Genomic DNA, 26,885 nt, shown 5'->3' on the forward strand with positions numbered 1-26,885 from the left:
CAGCTGCCCCCGGACGCCAAAAAGGAGGGCTCCGATTTCTTCAGTTGAGTGAAGTGCTCTCCCGTCTCTCTACTTCGGTCAAACCTGACCACCAACTCTTTGCGATGTTAAAATAAACAAGTTGTTTCGTTGTTACCAGTCGACTCATGCTTTGCCGGGACCTTCGGATGCTTGCAGTTGTACCCCAGGCCGCCAGGCCAACGCTACCCTTGGGGCTTGCGACCCAGGTACAACCACGGGCGTCAGCGCCGAGTTCCCAACAGATCGTACCAGCAGTCAGATCCAAACATCTGGTTGCCAGCGGTGAGATCGCCTACGATCTCAAACAACTGGTGGCAGCGGTGGGATCGCCTCCGACTTCAAACAACTGTCTGCCAGCGGTGACATCGCGACAACGGAGGCCAGCAGCGAAGAGATGCAGTTGACTGTATGCTGAGCAGCTCAACGACGATCCGGGAGCAGTGCAACGAGCCCTGTGTGACGACTGGTTGCCTGCAGCGGAACGACTGCGCGGAATTCCTGCCTGCGAGGTTTGGTGAGTGCGGGACTTTCTTCTTCTGAGCTTTGCCAGGCTTTTTGTTAGTGTCAGAAACAGAGCTGGTAATTGTGGTTGTCGTTGCTGCCGGGTTAGTTGCGGCAAGACAATAGTAAGCAGTAGAGAAAGCAGCATTCAGAGCAGCCATGGATTTGAAGTCGTTGCGCAAACCGAAATTGTTGGAGCTTGCAAGAGAGTTGGGTCTGGATGTCTCGGACAAACTCAGAAAACCAGAACTGATAAAGGCTATTCTTGAGTTAGAGGCTGAGGATGACGAGCTGTCGGAATGCCTTGAGACCATGGAGGAGAGGGAGACTGCAAAAAGACAGGAGCGCGAACTTAAAGAGCAAAAAGAAAAAGAAGAGCGCGAACTTAAAGAACAGAAAGAAAAAGAAGAGCGTGAACGTAAAGAACAGAAAGAGCGAGAGCAACAAGAGCGTGACCGTCAACACGCTTTGGAAATGAAGCGTCTTGAGGTAGAGATGGAACGCGCTCGTAATGGAAGTCAGGCACACGGTGCAGGAGAACGCGTATTGTTCAAAATGACTGACCTGATGCGGCCGTTTAAGCTTGGAGAGGACATTGGTTTGTTCCTGGTTAACTTTGAGCGAACGTGCGAGAAGCAGGGGTTCTCTCGGGAAACGTGGCCACAGCGCTTGCTCACTTTGTTACCCGGCGAGGCGGCCGACGTAGTCGCTCGCTTGGATAGAGAGGAAGCAGAGGATTTCGACAAAGTAAAATCGAGTCTGCTAAAAAAGTACCGGCTGTCTGCGGAGGCGTTCCGTCGGAAGTTTCGGGAAAATGAGAAAGGCAGAAGTGAGTCATATACAGAGTTTGCGTATAGGCTTATGTCGAACATGCAGGAGTGGCTCAAAGAAGAGAAAGCGTTTGGTGACCACGATAAAGTTCTGCAGTGCTTCGGGCTAGAACAGTTTTATAGTCGGTTACCGGAGAACGTGCGATACTGGGTCTTGGATAGGCCAGACGTGAGTACGGTGGCTAGAGCCGCTGAGCTAGCCGAGGAGTTTGTGACGCGTCGGGCTCGCGGAGCTAAGGACGGTCAAAAGGGTGAATTTGGCTCGAAGTTTGAGAGGCCGAAGTTCACACCCATGAGAGCAAAGGGGGACACGCGTAGTGAGGATGCGAGTGAAAGCAATCCGACCAAACGTAAAGAGACGGCAGCCGAAGCCGAACGCAGAAAGCGGTTCGAGATGAGGCGAGCGGGCGTTTGTTATACGTGCCAGAAGCCGGGTCACTTTTCGGCGCAGTGTCCGGAAACAACACCAAAAGTTGTGTTTTTTTCAATAGGCAGCACTGACGAGAACATGAAGCTTCTCGAGCCTTACATGCGAGACCTCCTCGTGAACGGGAAAGAGTGCCGAGTGCTTCGCGATTCCGCAGCTACGATGGATGTAGTTCACCCGTCTTACGTAGAACCCCATATGTTCACGGGCGAGTGCGCATGGATCAAGCAAGCCGTGGAAGCTCATAGCGTGTGTCTGCCGGTAGCAAAAGTGCTTATTGAAGGACCTTTCGGAGCGCTTGAGACAGAGGCGGCAGTGTCATCTATGCTGCCACCCCAGTACCCGTACCTATTTTCAAACAGGTCCGATCACCTCCTGCGCGAGAAGGGGCTTTTGTTTGGTGAAGCTAGTATTCAGGCCTTAACCAGATCGAAGGTTCGGGAGCTCGCTGCAAAGGCGGTAGTTGCGGGGCCGACGTTATCAAACAACGAAAAAGGGTCAGAGGCGCAGCAAGCTGATATTCCGAGCACGCCCGAACTGAATAAACTTGAGTCTGTAACGTTAAAGGCGCCAGATACTGGAGAGGAAATGCCCGACACGGGAAAGTTAGAAGAGCTATCTACTGATTTGCTCATCGCGCCTACGTCAGACGGACTTGATAGGTTGCTAAAAGTCAGCCGGTCGGCTTTGATAGCCGAGCAAAAAAAGGATGGCAGCCTGGAAAACGTGCGCTGCAATGTCAAAGAAGGTATCGCCAGGAAAACGGCGCGTTTTGTGGAAAGGGGTGGAGTCCTGTACCGGAAGTATCTAGACCGAAGAGGAGTGGAGTTCGATCAGCTGGTCGTGCCTCAATGCTATCGTCAGGATCTGTTGCGCTTGTCACACGGGGGTTCGTGGTCCGGACACCTAGGAGTTAAGAAAACTAAGGACCGTCTCTTGCAAGAGTACTATTGGCCAGGGTGTTTTCGGGACGCAGACCATTTCGTGAGGACATGTGACACTTGTCAGCGGGTGGGCAAACCAGGGGACAAATCGAGGGCGCCGTTGAAATTGGTACCTATCATTACGGAGCCTTTTAGACGGCTCGTTATTGATACTGTGGGACCTCTGCCGGTAACAGCCACGGGGTACAGACACATTTTGACTGTGATCTGCCCAGCGACAAAGTTCCCTGAAGCAGTGCCGCTTAAAGAACTCAGCTCAGTTGAGATAGTTAATGCACTACTGTCCATATTTGCGCGAGTTGGTTTTCCTGCGGAAATCCAATCAGATCAGGGCACAGTGTTTACTAGCGCTTTGACGACAACTTTTCTCGAAAGGTGTGGGGTAAAGCTGTTACACAGCTCAGTGTACCACCCACAGTCGAATTCCGTTGAGAAGCTCCACTCCGTCATGAAGCGCGTGTTGAGAGCATTGTGTTTTGAACATCAAACTGACTGGGAGCTGTGTCTGCCTGGGGTGATGTTTGCTTTAAGGACCGCGCCGCATGCGGCTACGGGGTTTTCGCCAGCTGAACTGGTGTACGGTCGCTCGCTTCGATCTCCGCTTCGCATGCTTCGAGAATCATGGGAAGGTAGGGGCGACGACCCAGTCGTGGTGGAGTACGTGCTTAAGCTCCTCGAACGCTTAAGAAGGGCACAGGAGTTGTCAGGTGAAGCAATGGCAAAGGCCCAGCAGAGGGCCAAGGTTTATTATGATCGGACAGCCAGGGCCCGTCGTTTTGAGGTTGGCGATGAGGTCATGATATTGCGCACATCGCTAAACAACAAACTAGACGTGCAGTGGGAGGGCCCAGCACGAATTGTTCAGAAACTGTCGGACGTTAACTACGTGGTAAGTCTGCCAGGAAAGCGGAAAGCACAGCAAGTTTACCACTGTAATCTGCTCAAACCTTATAGACAAAGGGAAGCAGTGGTGTGCATGATGGTAAACGTTCCTGAAGAGCTTCCGGTCGAGCTTCCGGGACTAGGCTCAGTGACGAACAGGGAAGACACCGGTCAAGTCATTAGTGACCTTATCAGTAAAGCACCGCTGTCGCCCGAGCAGAAAACCGAACTACACCAGCTATTACAAGAGTTTCAAGGTCTGTTCTCTGAGAGGCCTGGTAGGACTTCTGTACTTACTCATGATATAGAACTTACCTCCACAGAGCCAGTACGATCCAAGGCGTATCGGGTGTCACCCCGCCAGAGCGATATTATGGAGGCTGAGGTAAAGAAAATGCTACAGCTCGGTGTTATTGAGGCAGGTGAGAGTGACTATACCTCCCCTTTGATTTTAGTTGAGGTACCGGGCAAGGAACCTCGTCCTTGCGTCGACTACCGCAGGCTTAATTCCATCACTAAGGATCAAATTTATCCGATCCCTAACATCGAGGAGCGCCTTGAGAAAGTTAGTAGCGCTCAGTTTATTTCCACCCTAGATCTTGTCAGGGGTTATTGGCAGGTTCCACTTACAGAAGAGGCTAGTAGGTATGCGGCGTTCATTTCACCAATGGGAACATTCCGTCCTAAAGTGTTGAGTTTTGGTTTGAAGAACGCGCCATACTGTTTTTCAAGTCTCATGGATAAAGTGTTGCGGGGACAGCAAGAATTCGCTTTACCGTATCTAGACGACGTAGCGATATTCTCCGCATCCTGGTCTGAGCATATGACACACTTGCGGGCAGTGCTAACCCGCCTGCGCGAAGCGGGCTTGACAGTCAAGGCTCCTAAGTGCCAGTTAGCACAGGCCGAGGTTGTCTACCTCGGTCACGTGATTGGTCAGGGTCGTCGCCGCCCCTCTGAAATAAAAGTGGCCGCTGTGCGAGACTTTCCGCAACCGCGCACAAAGACCGATATTCGGTCGTTCTTGGGTGTCGCCGGCTACTATCAGAGGTACATCCCTAGGTACTCTGATATTGCGGCTCCCCTGACGGATGCTCTAAGAAAGACAGAGCCTCAAACAGTCGTCTGGGACGAGACAAAGGAAAGAGCTTTTAGCGCCCTAAAGAGTGCCCTAACAAGCCAGCCTGTGCTACGATCGCCAGACTATACAAAAGGGTTCATTGTTCAGTGCGATGCTAGTGAGCGAGGCATGGGCGTTGTACTGTGCCAACGGGAAAATGGAGAAGTAGAACACCCCGTCCTGTATGCTAGTCGTAAGCTGACCAGTCGTGAGCAGGCGTATAGCGCCACCGAGAAAGAGTGTGCGTGTCTCGTGTGGGCCGTTCAGAAATTGTCATGCTATCTAGCCGGCTCGAGGTTTATCATTGAGACGGATCACTGCCCTCTCCAATGGCTGCAGACCATCTCTCCCAAAAATGGCCGCCTCCTGCGCTGGAGCCTCGCTTTACAACAATATTCCTTTGAGGTGCGTTACAAAAAGGGGAGTCTCAACGGTAACGCCGATGGCTTAAGTCGAAGCCCCTAACGTAGGAATCAGCCTCAAAATTGTTTGTTACTGATGTTTTTCTTCCTGAGGCAGGATTTTTTTAACATATTGCTTTTGTTTAGTGTTTCAAAGTGATGATATGCTTTCTAGTGCAATTTTTCAATTTGTGGACGCGTTCTGAGTAATGCTAGACTACTGTAAGGAACTAGGCAGTGGTATAAAAAGGGGAAAGAGCCTGGCAGGGCTTAGTGAGGGTTGTGCCGTGCTTGCTGACTGAGCGGTTGAGTTTTCAGCGTAGTTCTAACGCTTGCCGGGAACGAGAACAAAAATGTGAACTCTCCCGAAGTCACTTTGCAGTGTCCCGTGCGAACCTGAACGAGAGAACGAGGCCTTCTCTGTGCGCTGCGCTCAAGAAACGTCGAGGGACGCCCGACTTCGGTTATGAGCATCATCGAGCGACATCCCTCCGGACAGCGGATGCAGTCCCCTGTCCATCGGGATCTCCTTCCCCCGGCGGGGCGGTCTGTTGCGTTTCGCCTGCGACACGTGGTTTTGCCGGCGCGACTGCGGCGGGGCGGCAGACATTTTGGCCCGATCGTCGTCGCCGCAACACTCATCGCCAGGTGTTTCCAGGCGCGTCTGCGGCGATGCGACCGCCTAGGGATCCTCCTCGCATTCCAGTCATTGTGCCCGAAACAGGCGATGCCAAAGCAGGGATCTCATTCCAGTTATTGGGCCCGAAACAGGCGATGCCAAAGCAGGGATCTCGTTCCAGTCATTGTGCCCGAAACAGGCGATGCCAAAGCAGGGACCATCTTCTCGTTACAGTCATTGTGTCCGACCGGCAGCGCCACGACGGGGTGCTACGAGATCGTGCGCAGCGCCACGACGGGGTGCTACGAGATCGTGCGCAGCGCCACGACAGGGTGCTACGAGATCGTGCGCAGCGCCACGACAGTGTGCGTCACCATTAGCCCATTGTACATTCACGTGCTCGTCTTTTGAGGGGTTCCTTCTTGCCCTCAACTGCGAGAGTATAAAAACAGCTGCCCCCGGACGCCAAAAAGGAGGGCTCCGATTTCTTCAGTTGAGTGAAGTGCTCTCCCGTCTCTCTACTTCGGTCAAACCTGACCACCAACTCTTTGCGATGTTAAAATAAACAAGTTGTTTCGTTGTTACCAGTCGACTCATGCTTTGCCGGGACCTTCGGATGCTTGCAGTTGTACCCCAGGCCGCCAGGCCAACGCTACCCTTGGGGCTTGCGACCCAGGTACAACCACGGGCGTCAGCGCCGAGTTCCCAACAGATCGTACCAGCAGTCAGATCCAAACATCTGGTTGCCAGCGGTGAGATCGCCTACGATCTCAAACACTCTGATAGTAGCCGGCGACACCTAAGAACGACCGAATATCGGTCTTCGTGCGCGGTTGCGGAAAGTCTCGCACAGCGGCCACTTTTATTTCAGAGGGGCGGCGACGACCCTGACCAATCACGTGACCGAGGTAGACAACCTCGGCCTGTGCTAACTGGCACTTAGGAGCCTTTACTGTCAAGCCCGCTTCGCGCAGGCGGGTTAGCACTGCCCGCAAGTGTGCCATATGCTCAGACCAGGATGCGGAGAATATCGCTACGTCGTCTAGATACGGTAAAGCGAATTCTTGCTGTCCCCGCAACACTTTATCCATGAGGCTTGAAAAACAGTATGGCGCGTTTTTCAAACCAAAACTCAACACTTTCGGACGGAATGTTCCCATTGGTGAAATGAACGCCGCATACCTACTAGCCTCTTCTGTAAGTGGAACCTGCCAATAACCCCTGACAAGATCTAGGGTGGAAATAAACTGAGCGCTACTAACTTTCTCAAGGCGCTCCTCGATGTTAGGGATCGGATAAATTTGATCCTTAGTGATGGAATTAAGCCTGCGGTAGTCGACGCAAGGACGAGGTTCCTTGCCCGGTACCTCAACTCAAATCAAAGGGGAGGTATAATCACTCTCACCTGCCTCAATAACACCGAGCTGTAGCATTTTCTTTACCTCAGCCTCCATAATATCGTTCTGGCGGGGTGACACCCGATACGCCTTGGATCGTACTGGCTCTGGGGAGGTAAGTTCTATGTCATGAGTAAGGACAGAAGTCCTACCAGGCCTCTCAGAGAACAGACCTTGAAACTCTTGTAATAGCTGGTGTAGTTCGGTTTTCTGCTCAGGCGACAGCGGTGCTTTACTGATAAGGTCACTAATGACTTGACCGGTGTCTTCCCTGTTCGTCACTGAGCCTAGTCCCGGAAGCTCGACCGGAAGCTCTTCAGGAACGTTTACCATCATGCACACCACTGCTTCCCTTTGTCTATAAGGTTTGAGCAGATTACAGTGGTAAACTTGCTGTGCTTTCCGCTTTCCTGGCAGACTTACCACGTAGTTAACGTCCGACAGTTTCTGAACAATTCGTGCTGGGCCCTCCCACTGCACGTCTAGTTTGTTGTTTAGCGATGTGCGCAATATCATGACCTCATCGCCCACCTCAAAACGACGGGCCCTGGCGGTCCGATCATAATAAACCTTGGCCCTCTGCTGGGCCTTTGCCATTGCTTCACCTGACAACTCCTGTGCCCTTCTTAAGCGTTCGAGGAGCTTAAGTACGTACTCCACCACGACTGGGTCGTCGCCCCTGCCTTCCCATGATTCTCGAAGCATGCGAAGCGGAGACCGAAGCGAGCGACCGTACACCAGCTCAGCTGGCGAAAACCCCGTAGCTGCATGCGGCGCGGTCCTTAATGCAAACATCACCCCAGGCAGACACAGCTCCCAGTCAGTTTGATGTTCAAAACACAATGCTCTCAACACGCGCTTCATGACGGAGTGGAGCTTCTCAACGGAATTCGACTGTGGGTGGTACACTGAGCTGTGTAACAGCTTTACCCCACACCTTTCGAGAAAAGTTGTCGTCAAAGCGCTAGTAAACACTGTGCCCTGATCTGATTGGATTTCCGCAGGAAAACCAACTCGCGCAAATATGGACAGTAGTGCATTGACTATCTCAACTGAGCTGAGTTCTTTAAGCGGCACTGCTTCAGGGAACTTTGTCGCTGGGCAGATCACAGTCAAAATGTGTCTGTACCCCGTGGCTGTTACCGGCAGAGGTCCCACTGTATCAATAACGAGCCGTCTAAAAGGCTCCGTAATGATAGGTACCAATTTCAACGGCGCCCTCGATTTGTCCCCTGGTTCGCCCACCCGCTGACAGGTGTCACATGACCTTACGAAATGGTCTGCGTCCCGAAAACACCCTGGCCAATAGTACTCTTGCAAGAGACGGTCCTTGGTTTTCTTAACTCCTAGGTGTCCGGACCACGAACCCCCATGCGTCAAGCGCAACAGATCCGGACGATAGCATTGAGGCACGATCAGCTGATCGAACTCCACTCCTCTGCGGTATAGATACTTCCGGTACAGGACTCCACCTCTTTCCACAAAACGCGCATTTTTCCTGGCGATACCTTCCTTGACATTGCAGCGCACGTTTTCCAGGCTGCCATCCTTCTTTTGCTCGGCTATCAAAGCCGACCGGCTGACTTTTAGCAACCTATCAAGTCCGTCTGACGTAGGCGCGATGAGCAAATCTGTAGATAGCTCTTCTAACTTTCCCTTATCGGGCATTTCCTCTCCAGTATCTGGCGCCTTCAACGCTACAGACTCAATTTTATTCAGTTCGGGCGTGCTCTGAATATCAGCTTGCTGCGCCTCTGACCCTTTTTCGTTGTTTGATAACGTCGGCCCCGCAACTACCGCCTTTGCAGCGAGCTCCCGAACCTTCGACCTGGTTAAGGCCTGAACACTAGCTTCACCAAACAAAAGCCCCTTCTCGCGCAGGAGGTGATCGGACCTGTTTGAAAATAGGTACGGGTACTGAGGTGGCAGCATAGATGACACTGCGGCCTCCGTCTCAAGCGCTCCGAAAGGTCCTTCAATAAGCACTTTTGCTATCGGCAGACACACGCTATGAGCTTCCACGGCTTGCTTGATCCATGCGCACTCGCCCGTGAACATATGGGGTTCTACGTAACAGGGGTGAACTACATCCATCGTAGCTGCGGAATCGCGAAGCACCCGGCACTCTTTCCCGTTCACGAGGAGGTCTCGCATGTAAGGCTCGAGAAGCTTCATGTTCTCGTCAGTGCTGCCTAATGAAAAAAACACAACTTTTGGTGTTGTTTCCGGACACTGCGCCGAAAAGTGACCCGGCTTCTGGCACGTATAACAAACGCGCGCTCGCCTCATCTCGAACCGCTTTCTGCGTTTGGCTGCCGCCGTCTCTTTACGTTTGGTCGGACTGCTTTCACTCGCATCCTCACTACGCGTGTCCCCCTTTAATCTCATGGGCGTGAACTTCGGCCTCTCAAACTTCGAGCCAAATTCACCCTTTTGACCGTCCTTAGCTCCGCGAGCCCGACGCGTCACAAACTCCTCGGCTAGCTCAGCGGCTTTAGCCACCGTACAAACGTCTGGCCTATATCCAAGACCCAGTACCGCACGTTCTCCGGTAACCGACTATAAAACTGTTCTAGCCCGAAACACTGCAGAACTTTATCGTGGTCACCAAACGCTTTCTCTTCTTTGAGCCACTCCTGCATGTTTGACATAAGCCTATACGCAAACTCTGTATATGACTCACTTTTGCCTTTCTCATTTTCCCGAAACTTCCGACGGAACGCCTCCGCTGACAGCCGGTACTTTTTTAGAAGACTCGATTTCACTGTGTCGAAATCCTCTGCCTCCTCTCTATCCAAGCGAGCGACTACGTCGGCCGCCTCGCCGGGTAACAAAGTGAGCAAGCGCTGTGGCCACGTTTCCCGAGAGAACCCCTGCTTCTCGCACGTTCGCTCAAAGTTAACCAGGAACAAACCAATGTCCTCTCCAAGCTTAAACGGCCGCATCAGGTCAGTCATTTTGAACAATACGCGTTCTCCTGCACCGTGTGCCTGACTTCCATTACGAGCGCGTTCCATCTCTATCTCGAAACGCTTCATTTCCAAAGCGTGTTGACGGTCACGCTCTTGTTGCTCTCGCTCTTTCTGTTCTTTACGTTCACGCTCTTCTTTTTCTTTTTGCTCTTTAAGTTCGCGCTCCTGTCTTTTTGCAGTCTCCCTCTCCTCAATGGTCTCAAGGCATTCCGACAGCTCGTCATCCTCAGCTTCTAACTCCAGAATAGCCTTTAGCAGTTCAGGTTTTCTGAGTTTGTCTGAGACATCCAGACCCAACTCTCTTGCAAGCTCCAACAATTTCGGTTTGCGCAACGACTTCAAATCCATGGCTGCTCTGAATGCTGCTTTCCCTACTGCTTACTATTGTCTTGCCGCAAACTAACCCGGCAGCAACGATAATCACAATTACCAGCTCTGTTTCTGACACTAACAAAAGCCTGGCAAAGCTCAGAAGAAGAAAGTCCCGCACTCACCAAACCTCGCAGGCAGGAATTCAGCACAGTCGTTCCGCTGCAGGCAACCAGTCATCACACAGGGCTCGTTGCACTGCTCCCGGATCGTCGTTGAGCTGCTCAGCATACAGTCAACTGCATCTCTTTGCTGCTGGCCTCCGTTGTCGCGATCCCACCGCTGCCACCAGTTGTTTGAATCGCACCGCTGGTACGAGTTGTTGTGGTCGTACCCGCTGGTACGATTTGTTGGGAACTCGGCGCTGACGCCCGTGGTTGTACCTGGGTCGCAAGCCCCAAGGGTAGCGTTGGCCTGGCGGCCTGGGGTACAACTGGAAGCATCCGAAGGTCCCGGCAAAGCATGAGTCGACTGGTAACAACAAAACAACTTGTTTATTTTAACATCGCAAAGAGTTGGCGGTCAGGTTGACCGAAGTAGAGAGACGGGAGAGCACTTTACTCAACAGAAGAAATCGGAGCCCTCCTCTTGGCGTCCGGGGGCAGCTGTTTTTATACTCTCGCAGTTGAGGGCAAGAAGGAACCCCTCAATAGACGAGCACGTGATTGTACAATGGGTTAAGGTGACGCATACTGTCGTAGCGCCGCCGGTCGGGCACAAAGACTGGGAGGAGAAGGTAACCTCGGCTCTCGTAGCGCCTCTGGTCAGGCACAATGACTGGAAGGAGAAGGTAACTTCTGCTCTCGTAGCGCCTCTGGTCGGGCACAATGACTGGGAGGAGAAGGTAACTTCTGCTCTCGTAGCGCCTCTGGTCGGGCACAATGGCACATACACTCACACACGCACATGAAGACACGTGGCATCGGAACATGCCTGGAAACGCCTGGAAACGCCTGGAAACGCCTGGCGGGGAGCGTAGCGGCGACGCCGAACGGGCCAAAATGTCTGCCGCTTTGTTGCAATCGCGCCGGCTAAACCGCGCGTCGTAGGCGAAACGTAACAACGCGTACTACGTCTTGTGCGCTCGGCCCTGTAAGAAATTCTGTGGTCGGCAGATGAAGCCACCGCCTGCGCGCGCCTTTGTTGACTTAAATAGAAGAAAGAAAAGAAAGAAGAAAGCAACGTATCTACGGTAATGGTTGCATTGCCTTCAGTGCATCTGTGACGACCACATCATCGCAGTTATTCGCCGCATTTTATGCATATCATTATGGAGGTCCCTTTGGTCACCTCCTGGCGAGACGTTTAAACAGAGTTCCGTGGACCAGTCCTACCTTAATAAAGACAAAAGTGCAATTAGGGAAACGCGAAGGCGCACTGAGCAAACGTCTGGTACTTAGGCTACAGGGAAATGACATGTTACGCACAAGCACTAGCTTGAAGCGGGAGAAACGTTCGGGGAGTCCCTGGCGCGATGTGAAAACTAAGACTGAATACTGTTTGGATCGGACCGCTGGTACGATCTGTTGGGAACTCGGCGCTGACGCCCGTGGTTGTACCTGGGTCGCAAGCCCCAAGGGTAGCGTTGGCCTGGCGGCCTGGGGTACAACTGCAAGCATCCGAAGGTCCCGGCAAAGCATGAGTCGACAGGTAACAACGAAACAACTTGTTTATTTTAACATCGCAAAGAGTTGGCGGTCAGGTTTGACCGAAGTAGAGAGACGGGAGAGCACTTCACTCAACGGAAGAAATCGGAGCCCTCCTCTGGCGTCCGGGGGCAGCTGTTTTTATACTCTCGCAGTTGAGGGCAAGAAGGAACCCCTCAAAAGACGAGCACGTGAATGTACAATGGGCTAATGGTGACGCACACTGTCGTAGCGATGCCGTAGCACCATGTCGTGGCGCTGCGCACGATCTCGTAGCACCTGGTCGTGGCGCTGCGCAGCACACTGTCGTGGCGCTGCGCAGCATACTGTCGTGGCGCTGCGCAGCACACTGTCGTGGCGCTGCCGGTCGGACACAATGACTGTAACGAGAAGATGGTCCCTGCTTTGGCATCGCCTGTTTCGGGCACAATGACTGGAACGAGATCCCTGCTTTGGCATCGCCTGTTTCGGGCCCAATAACTGGAAGGAGATCCCTGCTTTGGCCTCGCCTGTTTCGGGCACAATGACTGGAACGAAATCCCTAGGCGGTCGCATCGCCGCAGACGCGCCTGGAAACACCTGGCGATGAGTGTTGCGGTGACGACGATCGGGCCAAAATGTCCGCCGCCCCGCCGCCGTCGCGCCGGCAAAACCACGTGTCGCAGGCGAAACGCAACAGACCGCCCCGCCGGGGAAAGGAGATCCCGATGGACAGGGGACTGCATCCGCTGTCCGGAGGGATGTCGCTCGATGATGCTCATAACCGAAGTCGGGCGTCCCTTGACGTTTCTTGAGCGCAGCGCACAGAGAAGGCCTCGTTCTCTCGTTCAGGTTCGCACGGGACACTGCAAAGTGACTTCGGGAGAGTTCACATTTTTGTTCTCGTTCCCGGCAAGCGTTAGAACTACGCTGAAAACTCAACCGCTCAGTCAGCAAGCACGGCACAACCCTCACTAAGCCCTGCCAGGCTCTTTCCCCTTTTTATACCACTGCCTAGTTCCTTACAGTAGTCTAGCATCACTCAGAACGCGTCCACAAATTGAAAAATTGCACTAGAAAGCATATCATCACTTTGAAACACTAAACAAAAGCAATATGTTAAAAAAAATCCTGCCTCAGGAAGAAAAACATCAGTAACAAACAATTTTGAGGCTGATTCCTACGTTAGGGGCTTCGACTTAAGCCATCGGCGTTACCGTTGAGACTCCCCTTTTTGTAACGCACCTCAAAGGAATATTGTTGTAAAGCGAGGCTCCAGCGCAGGAGGCGGCCATTTTTGGGAGAGATGGTCTGCAGCCATTGGAGAGGGCAGTGATCTGTCTCAATGATAAACCTCGAGCCGGCTAGATAGCATGACAATTTCTGAACGGCCCACACGAGACATGCACACTCTTTCTCGGTGGCGCTATACGCCTGCTCACGACTGGTCAGCTTACGACTAGCATACAGGACGGGGTGTTCTACTTCTCCATTTTCCCGTTGGCACAGTACAACGCCCATGCCTCGCTCACTAGCATCGCACTGAACAATGAACCCTTTTGTATAGTCTGGCGATCGTAGCACAGGCTGGCTTGTTAGGGCACTCTTTAGGGCGCTAAAAGCTCTTTCCTTTGTCTCGTCCCAGACGACTGTTTGAGGCTCTGTCTTTCTTAGAGCATCCGTCAGGGGAGCCGCGATATCAGAGTACCTAGGGATGTACCTCTGATAGTAGCCGGCGACACCTAAGAACGACCGAATATCGGTCTTTGTGCGCGGTTGCGGAAAGTCTCGCACAGCGGCCACTTTTATTTCAGAGGGGCGGCGACGACCCTGACCAATCACGTGACCGAGGTAGACAACCTCGGCCTGTGCTAACTGGCACTTAGGAGCCTTTACTGTCAAGCCTGCTTCGCGCAGGCGGGTTAGCACTGCCCGCAAGTGTGTCATATGCTCAGACCAGGATGCGGAGAATATCGCTACGTCGTCTAGATACGGTAAAGCGAATTCTTGCTGTCCCCGCAACACTTTATCCATGAGGCTTGAAAAACAGTATGGCGCGTTCTTCAAACCAAAACTCAACACTTTAGGACGGAATGTTCCCATTGGTGAAATGAACGCCGCATACCTACTAGCCTCTTCTGTAAGTGGAACCTGCCAATAACCCCTGACAAGATCTAGGGTGGAAATAAACTGAGCGCTACTAACTTTCTCAAGGCGCTCCTCGATGTTAGGGATCGGATAAATTTGATCCTTAGTGATGGAATTAAGCCTGCGGTAGTCGACGCAAGGACGAGGTTCCTTGCCCGGTACCTCAACTAAAATCAAAGGGGAGGTATAATCACTCTCACCTGCCTCAATAACACCGAGCTGTAGCATTTTCTTTACCTCAGCCTCCATAATATCGCTCTGGCGGGGTGACACCCGATACGCCTTGGATCGTACTGGCTCTGTGGAGGTAAGTTCTATATCATGAGTAAGTACAGAAGTCCTACCCGGCCTCTCAGAGAACAGACCTTGAAACTCTTGTAATAGCTGGTGTAGTTCGGTTTTCTGCTCAGGCGACAGCGGTGCTTTACTGATAAGGTCACTAATGACTTGACCGGTGTCTTCCCTGTTCGTCACTGAGCCTAGTCCCGGAAGCTCGACTGGAAGCTCTTCAGGAACGTTTACCATCATGCACACCACTGCTTCCCTTTGTCTATAAGGTTTGAGCAGATTACAGTGGTAAACTTGCTGTGCTTTCCGCTTTCCTGGCAGACTTACCTCGTAGTTAACGTCCGACAGTTTCTGAACAATTCGCGCTGGGCCCTCCCACTGCACGTCTAGTTTGTTGTTTAGCGATGTGCGCAATATCATGACCTCATCGCCAACCTCAAAACGACGGGCCCTGGCTGTCCGATCATAATAAACCTTGGCCCTCTGCTGGGCCTTTGTCATTGCTTCACCTGACAACTCCTGTGCCCTTCTTAAGCGTTCGAGGAGCTTAAGCACGTACTCCACCACGACTGGGTCGTCGCCCCTACCTTCCCATGATTCTCGAAGCATGCGAAGCGGAGATCGAAGCGAGCGACCGTACACCAGTTCAGCTGGCGAAAACCCCGTAGCCGCATGCGGCGCGGTCCTTAAAGCAAACATCACCCCAGGCAGACACAGCTCCCAGTCAGTTCGATGTTCAAAACACAACGCTCTCAACACGCGCTTCATGACGGAGTGGAGCTTCTCAACGGAATTCGACTGTGGGTGGTACACTGAGCTGTGTAACAGCTTTACCCCACACCTTTCGAGAAAAGTTGTCGTCAAAGCGCTAGTAAACACTGTGCCCTGATCTGATTGAATTTCTGCAGGAAAACCAACTCGCGCAAATATGGACAGTAGTGCATTAACTATCTCAACTGAGCTGAGTTCTTTAAGCGGCACTGCTTCAGGGAACTTTGTCGCTGGGCAGATCACAGTCAAAATGTGTCTGTACCCCGTGGCTGTTACCGGCAGAGGTCCCACTGTATCAATAACGAGCCGTCTAAAAGGCTCCGTAATGATAGGTACCAATTTCAACGGCGCCCTCGATTTGTCCCCTGGTTTGCCCACCCGCTGACAAGTGTCACATGTCCTCACGAAATGGTCTGCGTCCCGAAAACACCCTGGCCAATAGTACTCTTGCAAGAGACGGTCCTTAGTTTTCTTAACTCCTAGGTGTCCGGACCACGAACCCCCATGTGACAAGCGCAACAGATCCTGACGATAGCATTGAGGCACGACCAGCTGATCGAACTCCACTCCTCGGCGGTCTAGATACTTCCGGTACAGGACTCCACCTCTTTCCACAAAACGCGCAGTTTTCCTGGCGATACCTTCTTTGACATTGCAGCGCACGTTTTCCAGGCTGCCATCCTTTTTTTGCTCGGCTATCAAAGCCGTCCGGCTGACTTTTAGCAACCTATCAAGTCCGTCTGACGTAGGCGCGATGAGCAAATCAGTAGATAGCTCTTCTAACTTTCCCGCGTCGGGATTTTCCTCTCCAGTATCTGGCGCCTTCAACGCTACAGACTCAATTCTATTCTGTTCGGGCGTGCTCTGAATATCAGCTTGCTGCGCCTCTGACCCTTTTTCGTTGTTTGATAACGTCGGCCCCGCAACTACCGCCTTTGCAGCGAGCTCCCGAACCTTCGATCTGGTTAAGGCCTGAACACTAGCTTCACCAAACAAAAGCCCCTTCTCGCGCAGGAGGTGATCGGACCTGTTTGAAAATAGGTACGGGTACTGGGGTGGCAGCATAGATGACACTGCCGCCTCCGTCTCAAGCGCTCCGAAAGGTCCTTCAATAAGCACTTTTGCTACCGGCAGACACACGCTATGAGCTTCCACGGCTTGCTTGATCCACGCGCACTCGCCCGTGAACATATGGGGTTCTACGTAAGACGGGTGAACTACATCCATCGTAGCTGCGGAATCGCGAAGCACTCGGCACTCTTTCCCGTTTACGAGGAGGTCTCGCATGTAAGGCTCGAGAAGCTTCATGTTCTCGTCAGTGCTGCCTATTGAAAAAAACACAACTTTTGGTGTCGTTTCCGGACACTGCGCCGAAAAGTGACCCGGCTTCTGGCACGTATAACACAAGCGCGCTCGCCTCATCTCGAACCGCTTTCTGCGTTTGGCTGCCGCCGTCTCTTTACGTTTGGTCGGACTGCTTTCGCTCGCATCCTCACTACGCGTGTCCCCCTTAAATCTCATGGGCGTGAACCTTGGCCTCTCAGACTTGGAGCCAAATTCACCCTTTTGACCGTCCTTAGCTCCGCGAGCTCGACGCGTCACAAACTCCTCGGCTAGCTCAGCGGCTCTAGCCACCGTGCAAACGTCTGGCCTATCCAAGACCCAGTATCGCACGTTCTCCGGTAACCGACTATAAAACTGTTCTAGCCCGAAACACTGCAGAACTTTATCGTGGTCACCAAACGCTTTCTCTTCTTTGAGCCACTCCTGCATGTTCGACATAAGCCTATACGCAAACTCTGTATATGACTCACTTTTGCCTTTCTCATTTTCCCGAAACTTCCGACGGAACGCTTCCGCAGACAGCCGGTACTTTTTTAGCAGACTCGATTTTACTTTGTCGAAATCCTCTGCTTCCTCTCTATCCAAGCGAGCGACTACGTCGGCCGCCTCGCCGGGTAACAAAGTGAGCAAGCGCTGTGGCCACGTTTCCCGAGAGAACCCCTGCTTCTCGCACGTTCGCTCAAAGTTAACCAGGAACAAACCAATGTCCTCTCCAAGCTTAAACGGCCGCATCAGGTCAGTCATTTTGAACAATACTCGTTCTCCTGCACCGTGTGCCTGACTTCCATTACGAGCGCGTTCCATCTCTACCTCGAGACGCTTCATTTCCAAAGCGTGTTGACGCTCTTCTTTCTCTTTCTGTTCTTTAAGTTCGCGCTCCTGTTTTTTTGACCTCTCGTCAATAGTCTCAAGGCATTCCGACAGCTCGTCGTCCTCAGCCTCTAACTCAAGAATAGCCTTTATCAGTTCCGGTTTTCTTAGTTTGTCTGAGACATCCAGACCCAACTCTCTTGCAAGCTCCAACAATTTCGGTTTGCGCAACGACTTCAAATCCATGGCTGCTCTGAATGCTGCTTTTTCTACTGCTTACTATTGTCTTGCCGCAAACTAACCCGGCAGCAACGACAACCACAATTACCAGCTCTGTTTCTGACACTAACAAAAAGCCTGGCAAAGCTCAGTAGAAGAAAGTCCCGCACTCACCAAACCTCGCAGGCAGGAATTCCGCGCAGTCGTTCCGCTGCAGGCAACCAGTCGTCACACAGGGCTCGTTGCACTGCTCCCGGATCGTCGTTGAGCTGCTCAGCATACTGTCAACTGCATCTCTTTGCTGCTGGCCTCCGTTGTCGTGATCTCGCCGCTGGCAGACAGTTGTTTGAAGTCGTAGGCGATCTCACCGCTGGCAACCAGATGTTTGGATCGGACCGCTGGTACGATCTGTTGGGAACTCGGCGCTGACGCCCGTGGTTGTACCTGGGTCGCAAGCCCCAAGGGTAGCGTTGGCCTGGCGGCCTGGGGTACAACTGCAAGCATCCGAAGGTCCCGGCAAAGCATGAGTCGACAGGTAACAACGAAACAACTTGTTTATTTTAACATCGCAAAGAGTTGGCGGTCAGGTTTGACCGAAGTAGAGAGACGGGAGAGCACTTCACTCAACGGAAGAAATCGGAGCCCTCCTCTGGCGTCCGGGGGCAGCTGTTTTTATACTCTCGCAGTTGAGGGCAAGAAGGAACCCCTCAAAAGACGAGCACGTGAATGTACAATGGGCTAATGGTGACGCACACTGTCGTAGCGATGCCGTAGCACCATGTCGTGGCGCTGCGCACGATCTCGTAGCACCTGGTCGTGGCGCTGCGCAGCACACTGTCGTGGCGCTGCGCAGCATACTGTCGTGGCGCTGCGCAGCACACTGTCGTGGCGCTGCCGGTCGGACACAATGACTGTAACGAGAAGATGGTCCCTGCTTTGGCATCGCCTGTTTCGGGCACAATGACTGGAACGAGATCCCTGCTTTGGCATCGCCTGTTTCGGGCCCAATAACTGGAAGGAGATCCCTGCTTTGGCCTCGCCTGTTTCGGGCACAATGACTGGAACGAAATCCCTAGGCGGTCGCATCGCCGCAGACGCGCCTGGAAACACCTGGCGATGAGTGTTGCGGTGACGACGATCGGGCCAAAATGTCCGCCGCCCCGCCGCCGTCGCGCCGGCAAAACCACGTGTCGCAGGCGAAACGCAACAATACGTAACCAGAAAGCAAGGTATAAAGAAAGCACTCATGGAGTCTGAACATACCTGTCGTCTGCGCCTGCGCATATTCAGAAAACTACATACGTGCGGTGATCAGCTATTCTTGTGCATGCTTCTAACAAGCGGCCAGCTTTCTTTTACGTATCCTTTTATAATGTAATTACCATTATGGAGGTCTCTGCTCTTGGTAATATTCAAATAGTCAAGGCACGGTATGGCGCGTTTCTGCTATTTCTGAAAAATAAACATCATGCAAATTTGTCAGGCGGACAACTTACGCAGGGCGTGCAGAAGCAGAGCCACAATAAAGCGCACCGAAGGGTCTAGGCGGCACTATACGGAAGTGGTCACACGTCAAATCAACACCGCGATGCCCGCTGTAGTAGCTTCGCGGCTATGGCATTGCTCGAGGTCGTGGGTTTGGTCCCGACCGCGGCAGCCGCATTTTGACGGGGGCGAAATAGGAAACGCACTTGCACTTAGATTTAGGGACACGTTAAAGAACACCAAGGTGTCAAAATTAATCCAGAGTCCGCCACTACGGCGTGCCTCCTTATCCGATTGTGGTATTGGCACGTACAGCCGCATAATTCAATTAAATTTAATGCGTCTGCCACAGTGCGATGTGCCACCCCTGTGTGCTCTCCCCGTGTGTGTTATGTGCACTGCACGGACAAACAGCAGTGGTGCACGCAAGGTAACGTTTACCGTCAACTCACCATTCTCGTGTTGGACTAAACGCTGAAGGAGTCAAACACTGCTAATTGTCGTCAATCAAATCAAACAACACAGAAAGTTTCGATCACATCTATTCCCACAGTGCGTGGGATCCACTTAATTTTTAATGTGGTTTATAACGCTAGTCGATATTGGAGGCGGTGCAACGTCATGGCACTCAGACTCCTTTAGCATACAATTTTTTTTCTTTTTTAAGCTTCACTAAATTTTGAATAATTTCCCGTTGCAGATAACACAATTCTAACCCTTGATGTAAATTGCTCGATGAGATGCCCATTACTTCTGCGAGAAATTAAAATGATTAATCGAATAATTAACATAATTACGTTAATTGACTTTTAAAATTATTTCAATCTACGAATTTCAGCTGGTGAGTTTGCAAGGCATAGTGACTTGGAACGAATTCTGAGGATGGCACAGGTTTCAGCATATACGCCGTCAAACTTGCGGTAAAAGGCACTGCGTTTCTACTTACTTTTTTTTAAAAGAAAATGGCGTTTTATGCATTGAAGCGCAAACGTAATTGGAACGCCGCTGCATTTCGTCGCACACTTTGAAAATTAATATCACGAAACTGACGTAGTCCTGAAAATTTGTTCCAAGGGGATGCGCCTTACGAACTCGCCATCTACAATTCGTAAATCGAAATATGTGCCGTGAAGTAAGTCAGTAAAAAGATAATTAGTTTAATTATGTTATTTATTCAATTAATCATTTTGATTTCTCTTAGAACGAGCAGCTGCGTCATCGAGTAATCTATTTTCAAGGGTTAGAGTAGTGTTGTCGGCCACGGGCAATTTTTTTTTAAATTTGGTGCATAAAAAAATGTATATTAACCAATGTACGTGTCCCACTGGGAAGCTATCGCTTGGCTTTGACAGTCATACACCGATGGTATCACTACTTTTTTTTTTCTTTACGAAAGGTAGTTTGGCCCCTTTGGCTTAACTAGAAAAGCGTAACGCCGACACAATCGATAGTCGACACAGGTGTGTATAATACCCGCGAGATCGTAATACCGCACGGCCAACACCGCTTCGCACAGAGAAGCTACAGCAGGCTGCGTTCCACGCAGCTTCCACTCGGCACTGTATAGTATAAAGAAAGGAAGGGGTGAGGGGGAGTGAAAAAATCTGCAAGTCGAGTTCCGTTCCTTCCACACCTCTGTCTGTGTCACGCGCATGCATGTTTTCTTGATGCAGCGCAGGCACGCATATATACTGGCACCGTGACAGCGGCAAAGTGGTCGCAGTCGAGAGCCAAGTGCAAGCTCGGAGCATACTAAGAGATTTCTGAATAAGCGCGCTTCATGGACTTCAGAAACCAGCGTATAGACATATATATGACGCGAGTGAGAGAAGTGCGTTAGGCGCGTGTAGCCGTTCTCGGGAACCAAGTTTTACCGCCCTCTTTCTTTCTTTTTTTTCATGCATGCATGCGACCGCCATTTTCGTTCGAGCGCTCCGTGCCGAGGTGAGAAGCAAGGGTGTCCTGCTTTAGTACAGGAATATTATACACCTGCTTTAAGAAGCTGCATTTCGCATGTGACAGCATACATTTGAACATATCATGAAAAGCAAACAAACAAAGACACCGAGGACAACATAGGGGAAATCACTAGTACCAGAGTCCTTCCATGTTTTTTCTGGTCACGAAACTGCCGCCTCAGTTTCATATAGCGCCAGCGCCCGCCGCTAGAGGCGCAACCGTGCATGAGAGGGCATGCGAACGCCGCTACCGCTGTGGTTGTGTGTGGGGCAGCCTCGGTATTCTAGCTTTCTCAACTTCCTCAACGATCGCTTTAGTTTCACGTAACTATTTTTAACATTGAATATAATTAAATTACTGCCTGAGCGTGTCTTCTGCGATGATATGAGCGCACGGGACGAAAAAAAAAAAGCCGCTCATAACATGGAGCTTGCGGCGGTCTCAGACCAAAAAGAAGAAAGATCTGGAATTTTAAGAGCCAGAACCGCGATACGTTTATGAGGCACGCCGTAGTGGGGGACTCGGGATTAGTTTTGACCACCTGGGATCCTTTAAAATGCACCTAAATTTAAATAAACGGGTGTTTTGCATTTCGCCCCCGTCGAAGTGCGTCCGCTGTACACGGCCGGGCGGTCCCGGTCCGGATTTCTTCGTCATCGCCGTTCGCCTCAACGCTTCGGTGGGCTCCGCTTTTTAATATTTGCCTTAAATTAAACACCGCGCATTCGCAACAAAACGCCAGTGGTCCCACTTATCACCAGAGGAGTAAGCGCCAATTCTCTGTTGCGCATAGCGCCAGATTGTTCGCCGAGCACAGCTGTTCAGTTTCTGTTAAACTGTGGCATAGAAGCACTCTGTGGGCAGTATCTTATAACGAGATCAAAAGAATGAAATTGCTATTGCAAAGGGCTGCTACCGTAGAATACTTAATGACAAAGAAAAGAGAACTGAGCTGCTCCATGCGCTTAAGATTTCTTGCAAAGCGATGTCATTTCTGAATAAGATTTAGGTAGAATTAATGCAAGACGAACTTCGCTACTAAATGTCTTCCTAGACAATCACATGTAAGAAGACAGGACAGACAGACAGACCTGTCCTGTCTTCTTACATGTGATTGTCTAGAAAGCGCAACCAATGTTTCCTATTACAATGAACCAACTTGCACAACAACGCATCCTGCTAAATGCCTTCGGTGCGGCTTTTAACAACGGATTAAGGCGAACCTGAAGTGTTAGTACCTGCACAGTTGAAACTAGCTGTAATTAGGCAATTGCCTTAGCAAGCAGTCGTTTAGAAGCGTCAGTAAGCCCAGCACTTCACTGCTCGTGGTTTCGACGCAGAAACGACGAGACTAGGTATTTTGGTTCTTAATTCGCAACTATTTACAATATGTTAAAATGTTGCAATCACCGGTCCTGATATTCTTATCATGGTCTAAAAATGAAAAAAAAACTTTATAATTCGATTAAGAAAATAAATAAAACGTGTTGGTGCAAAAACAAAATACAAGCACGATCATTTATTTATCATGTAAAATAAGCGGAGCGAAATACAGATAGCACGGAGGCGTCCGGTCACAAATGATCCACCATTCACAATGCAAGAAGTTTGTTAAAAGCATGACACTGATATAATACGCATAAAGAAATAAGATCAAACGTGAGAGGTATGCATTGGGAGGCAGGAAACAAACACCAGCAAACGAATGGCAATAAGTACAGAATGCATAGTCGATTGTTTCTATAAACAAGAAAGTGTAAAGCATAAGTATTTCATAACACACGGCTAAAGAACTCTCAAACGAACACAAGTAGCCACATCACAAATACAGCATTTTTTTTTTAAATGGCTTGTTAGAGATACCACCTTTCTACTTCTTCAGCTGTTACTTATACATGCAGACAAAACTTGCTCAGCAAATCACAATACAAATGTAGCTAACAGTGTGCTAATAACCTTCTTACTCATAGCAGCTTATAGACTTAAAAGTACGTGCAATTGAAGAATTGTAGCCCATCATTAGCCAAGACTAAAGGACAATGGAAAATAAAACAATGCATATTATTCTGTTTTAACACTTGCATTTAAAGGAATTCTAATGCTATACCTTTCATAGATGGTCGGGGTAAGGGCGCTATTGCTGTGAACTACTCTATCCTGGTATAACACAAATTCAGGTTGCAACAAAGCATAAAGCAAATGTGTTCAGCGTCGGCTTCTCACGCTCCAGGGACACGTCGTCGCCGTTGATGTTGAAATTGTACGCAGTGACGATGTCCGAGGCGTCGAAGTGTTTCGCGCACACACGTGTATACTTCGATTCGAAATTAAAACCGCCACTTTCCTGCCGCGGTATGGCCCGCTTCCATTTCTCGCGCTGCTCCTTGTTATTAGGTAAACAGAACAACGACACCTTTTCGGTCGTGCCCTTGTAGCCGGAACGGCACCCAGGCACGCAACACGTGTTCGGCATCGTTGTCCCACCCCACCACTTCAACCGAACAGCCCAACACTCGAAAAATAGCACAGCACATGCACAGAACGTACCCGTAAAGTCAGCTCGCCTCGCACTGCGCACGCATTTCGGTACGCGAACGATGCCCTCTGTGGCACAGTGGCGCCGCGTCGCGGCACCTTTGGGCAGCATATGAACCTCTCCCATAGCGTGACGGCGGAGTTTCGTGACCAGATAGTACTTACCAATTGAATTAAGAGAAGTGATGCCAGTGGCGTAGCAACAGGCGGGGCCGGGGGGCCGTGGGCCCCGGGTGCAAGGGGCCAGAGAGGGGGGGGGGGTGTCATATGCGTCTGAAGACACCCCTCTTTCCGCCAGCTACACCCGGGGAGGGGGTTGACAGAAGACCTATGGGCCCCGGGTGCCAGACGACCTAGCTACGCCACTGAGTGATGCATTAGTGGCAATGAAAATGGATGAAAAAAACGACTTGCCGCAGGTGGGGAACGATCCCACGTCTTCGCATTACGCGTGCGATGCTCATTTGAAGTATTATATATGACGCTTTCCTTTTTTTTTTTACCTGTACAATGATGAAGCATGCTCAAGAACCTCCCTCGATTCGCATCGACTTGTATGCGCTACACTATTTGTCGCGCCATTCCCTCTGGCTGGCTGGCTTCGCTGCATTACGCCTATGGCCAGACGCCTGTGACACCCCTCCTATTCAGACACCCATCGTGCGCTGTTCACTTTCACGTCACCCTGGTGCACAGAGTGCCAGTCACGACCCGCGCCAGATGGGACACAGTTTAGCTCCATTCATAAATGATGCAGTAGCGAGAACGTACACTACTGGCGTGAGACGAAGCCTGGCAGGCCAGAAAAGACGCACTAGAGAAATAGAGGTGGGCGGCGGCGCCGCCCTGAAGTTTCAGCACGAGCTCGTCATGCCATCATGCATTTCGACAGCCTCACTCGGATCTGGTTAATTATTTATGTGGTTAAACAAGAAAAACGAGCACACTTCATTGTAAAAGAACGAAAAGACTCAACCTGGCGAGTTTTCAAGAACATTTTAGGAGCCGAAGCGTTAAATAGGAGAAAGTACTTTGAAATCGGTGGCGTCACAGTGACGTACTGGTGCTGAAGTATTCGGCGCTAAATGCAGAAAATACAAGTTTGACCTGCACTTCCTGCCGCGAAAATAAACGTTTACTTGCCGAAATGGATTAAAAGCTAGTTTTGAAAGAATACTTTATCAGTCTAAACTAATTATCTGGAGCTGTTTAGCGTCCCTTTAACGTCTGGGAGTGACTCGCACACAGGCCGGTGACCTCATGACGTATACAGGTAATACGCCAAAAGTAAGGGCTGTGGCGTAATGTCCGCTTTCTGTGGCGCCGCGCGTTCGGGAATGGAATCCCCATCCATACTGTGTAGTGGCAGTAGTGCGCGCAGCTGCTGACAGTGGTTGAGACATCGTGTTTTGACGGGTCGCCGCGCCTATCGTGCAGGTCTTCTGGCTGGGACCCATCCTCGGAGGCGTGATCGCCGCCGTGGTGTACGAGAACGTGTTCCAGGCGCCGCCCATCACCAGCGAGGATCTGGACAAGGCCCAGATCACGGTTATGGCCAAGCTGGCCAACAAGGAGGTGGTCGCCGATCGCACCACGTCCATCTGAGCTCCACGACGCGCGCACGGAGCGGAGCGGCGAGGCAACCTTCACCACGCTTGGACCGCCGCTCACTGCGTGCCAGTTTATTACTTCCCCAGGTGTCGGAAGCGCGGGCTTTCTGTGGTGTTGCTTCTTTCACCCTTACTCTGTTCCTATCACTGAAGCGCAATGCAAGCGTCGACAAGGCATCGAATGAAGCTAGCTATATAATAGTCATTCGTACAAAAGAAAGCATGAGCTGTAAAAATGCGCACGAATACGTCCCCGGGAGCCCGGGACGACTGCGTTTGATACCGCGCCCACCTGGCAGCTGAAAACGAGCACCACCGCCAGCCGCGGTCGGTATTCGTCTCGCCCCTATTAGTCATCGTGTGTCGTGTGATTTCTTTACGGTGTATCATTCCTCATCACAAAGTACTCACGTCATCTCTGCAGTGCCGCAGCTGTCAACGCGTGTGTTTTTTACACTAAATTTAAAGAAAATTGTGCGCGTAGCATCGCGTTATTGGGTTAATTTTTTCTCTTCTTTTTTCTTCTCTCTCCTTTTATTCCTTTTACCCCTTTCCCCAGCACAGGGTAGCCAGCCGGCACTCTTACACTGGCCAACCTCGCTCTCTTTCCTCCCCTTTTTCTCTCTCTCTCTCTCTGCACTTTACAACAGGGATACCGAAGTGCTGAGGCGCACACTTTGAATTGGCGGCGCACTAAATATTAAGGTCTCACGTCTGTGACTCCCGTACACGATATGCTCTTGTTGCCGAACAGCAGTGTGCTAATGGAAGTAACATTAGAGGCGAATGTCGGGTATCTGGGTCAAATCACTGGTGTTTAAACATTTATCAAACAATTGTGCGGTATAAGACAGTTCCGATGCATGCGCCATTGGAACACTCCTTGAGAGATAATCCTGAAATTGTTATAGCAGGCATCTGCAGATCGTACCTTGTTTTGTTCACATCACATCGCAACTCATAATTGTCATTCTTACTGGTTAACCATACAAACACATAGAGCCGGTAATATTATATTCATTAGATCACCGCGTTTGGCTACATAGTCTGTAGTGCACAAAATCAATGCATCTTTTTAACCCCCCCATAAGCTTCTGAAAGTTCAAAAACGATTGAAACTGATCTGCAGCACAAATGGTTCGCATAAAGTGTCATGCACTGCCGTGCGCTTAGCGTGTAACGCAAGATGCTCAGGTTACAACTGTTTCACCATAAGCGGTGCGCTTTGTTGCAATTTATGTCGCATGCCAGGCGCGCGACAAATGTAAATAATATTTTTCCACTAACCACAGGCACGCTGTTTCCCCAGCAAGTGCTCGGGCCCATACCGTGTCAGCCATGTACACATTCAACGAACCAGTGCTGTTTGCATTCATTTTGTAATAAAAGAGATATTTAATGCCCGGTGTACTGTCTCCAGTTGCTTTGAATCCCTTTAGCAGCAGTGCTAAATCGTTCACGGCTCCAATGAGCATCTGATCCCTTCTCCACTATCTTCCCATGCTGAATTCACGACTCGTCGTGTCCCACCGGAGGTAATGCTGGGAGCGTGTCAAGCACGCCGCAGCCTCATCTTTGATGAGAGTAATCGGTTTACGATCGGAAGAG

The 26,885-nt window shown here is 50.9% G+C and overlaps 1 protein-coding gene across 1 annotated transcript in view; it reads left to right on the plus strand.

Annotated features, from left to right (window-relative positions):
• The window catches only part of Drip (aquaporin homolog protein drip), a 72,681-nt gene extending 45,996 nt beyond the window's left edge, over positions 1-26,685 (plus strand). Inside the window, exon 3 of the mRNA XM_075674159.1 lies at positions 25,105-26,685. Coding sequence (XP_075530274.1) covers positions 25,105-25,272 — 168 coding nt within the window. The 3' untranslated portion in view covers positions 25,273-26,685. The remainder of the gene's footprint in view (positions 1-25,104) is intronic.
• Positions 26,686-26,885: the final 200 nt, after the last annotated feature.

This window comes from Dermacentor variabilis, chromosome 1 (assembly GCF_050947875.1).
Source record: "Dermacentor variabilis isolate Ectoservices chromosome 1, ASM5094787v1, whole genome shotgun sequence".
Lineage (NCBI taxonomy): Eukaryota > Metazoa > Arthropoda > Arachnida > Ixodida > Ixodidae > Dermacentor > Dermacentor variabilis.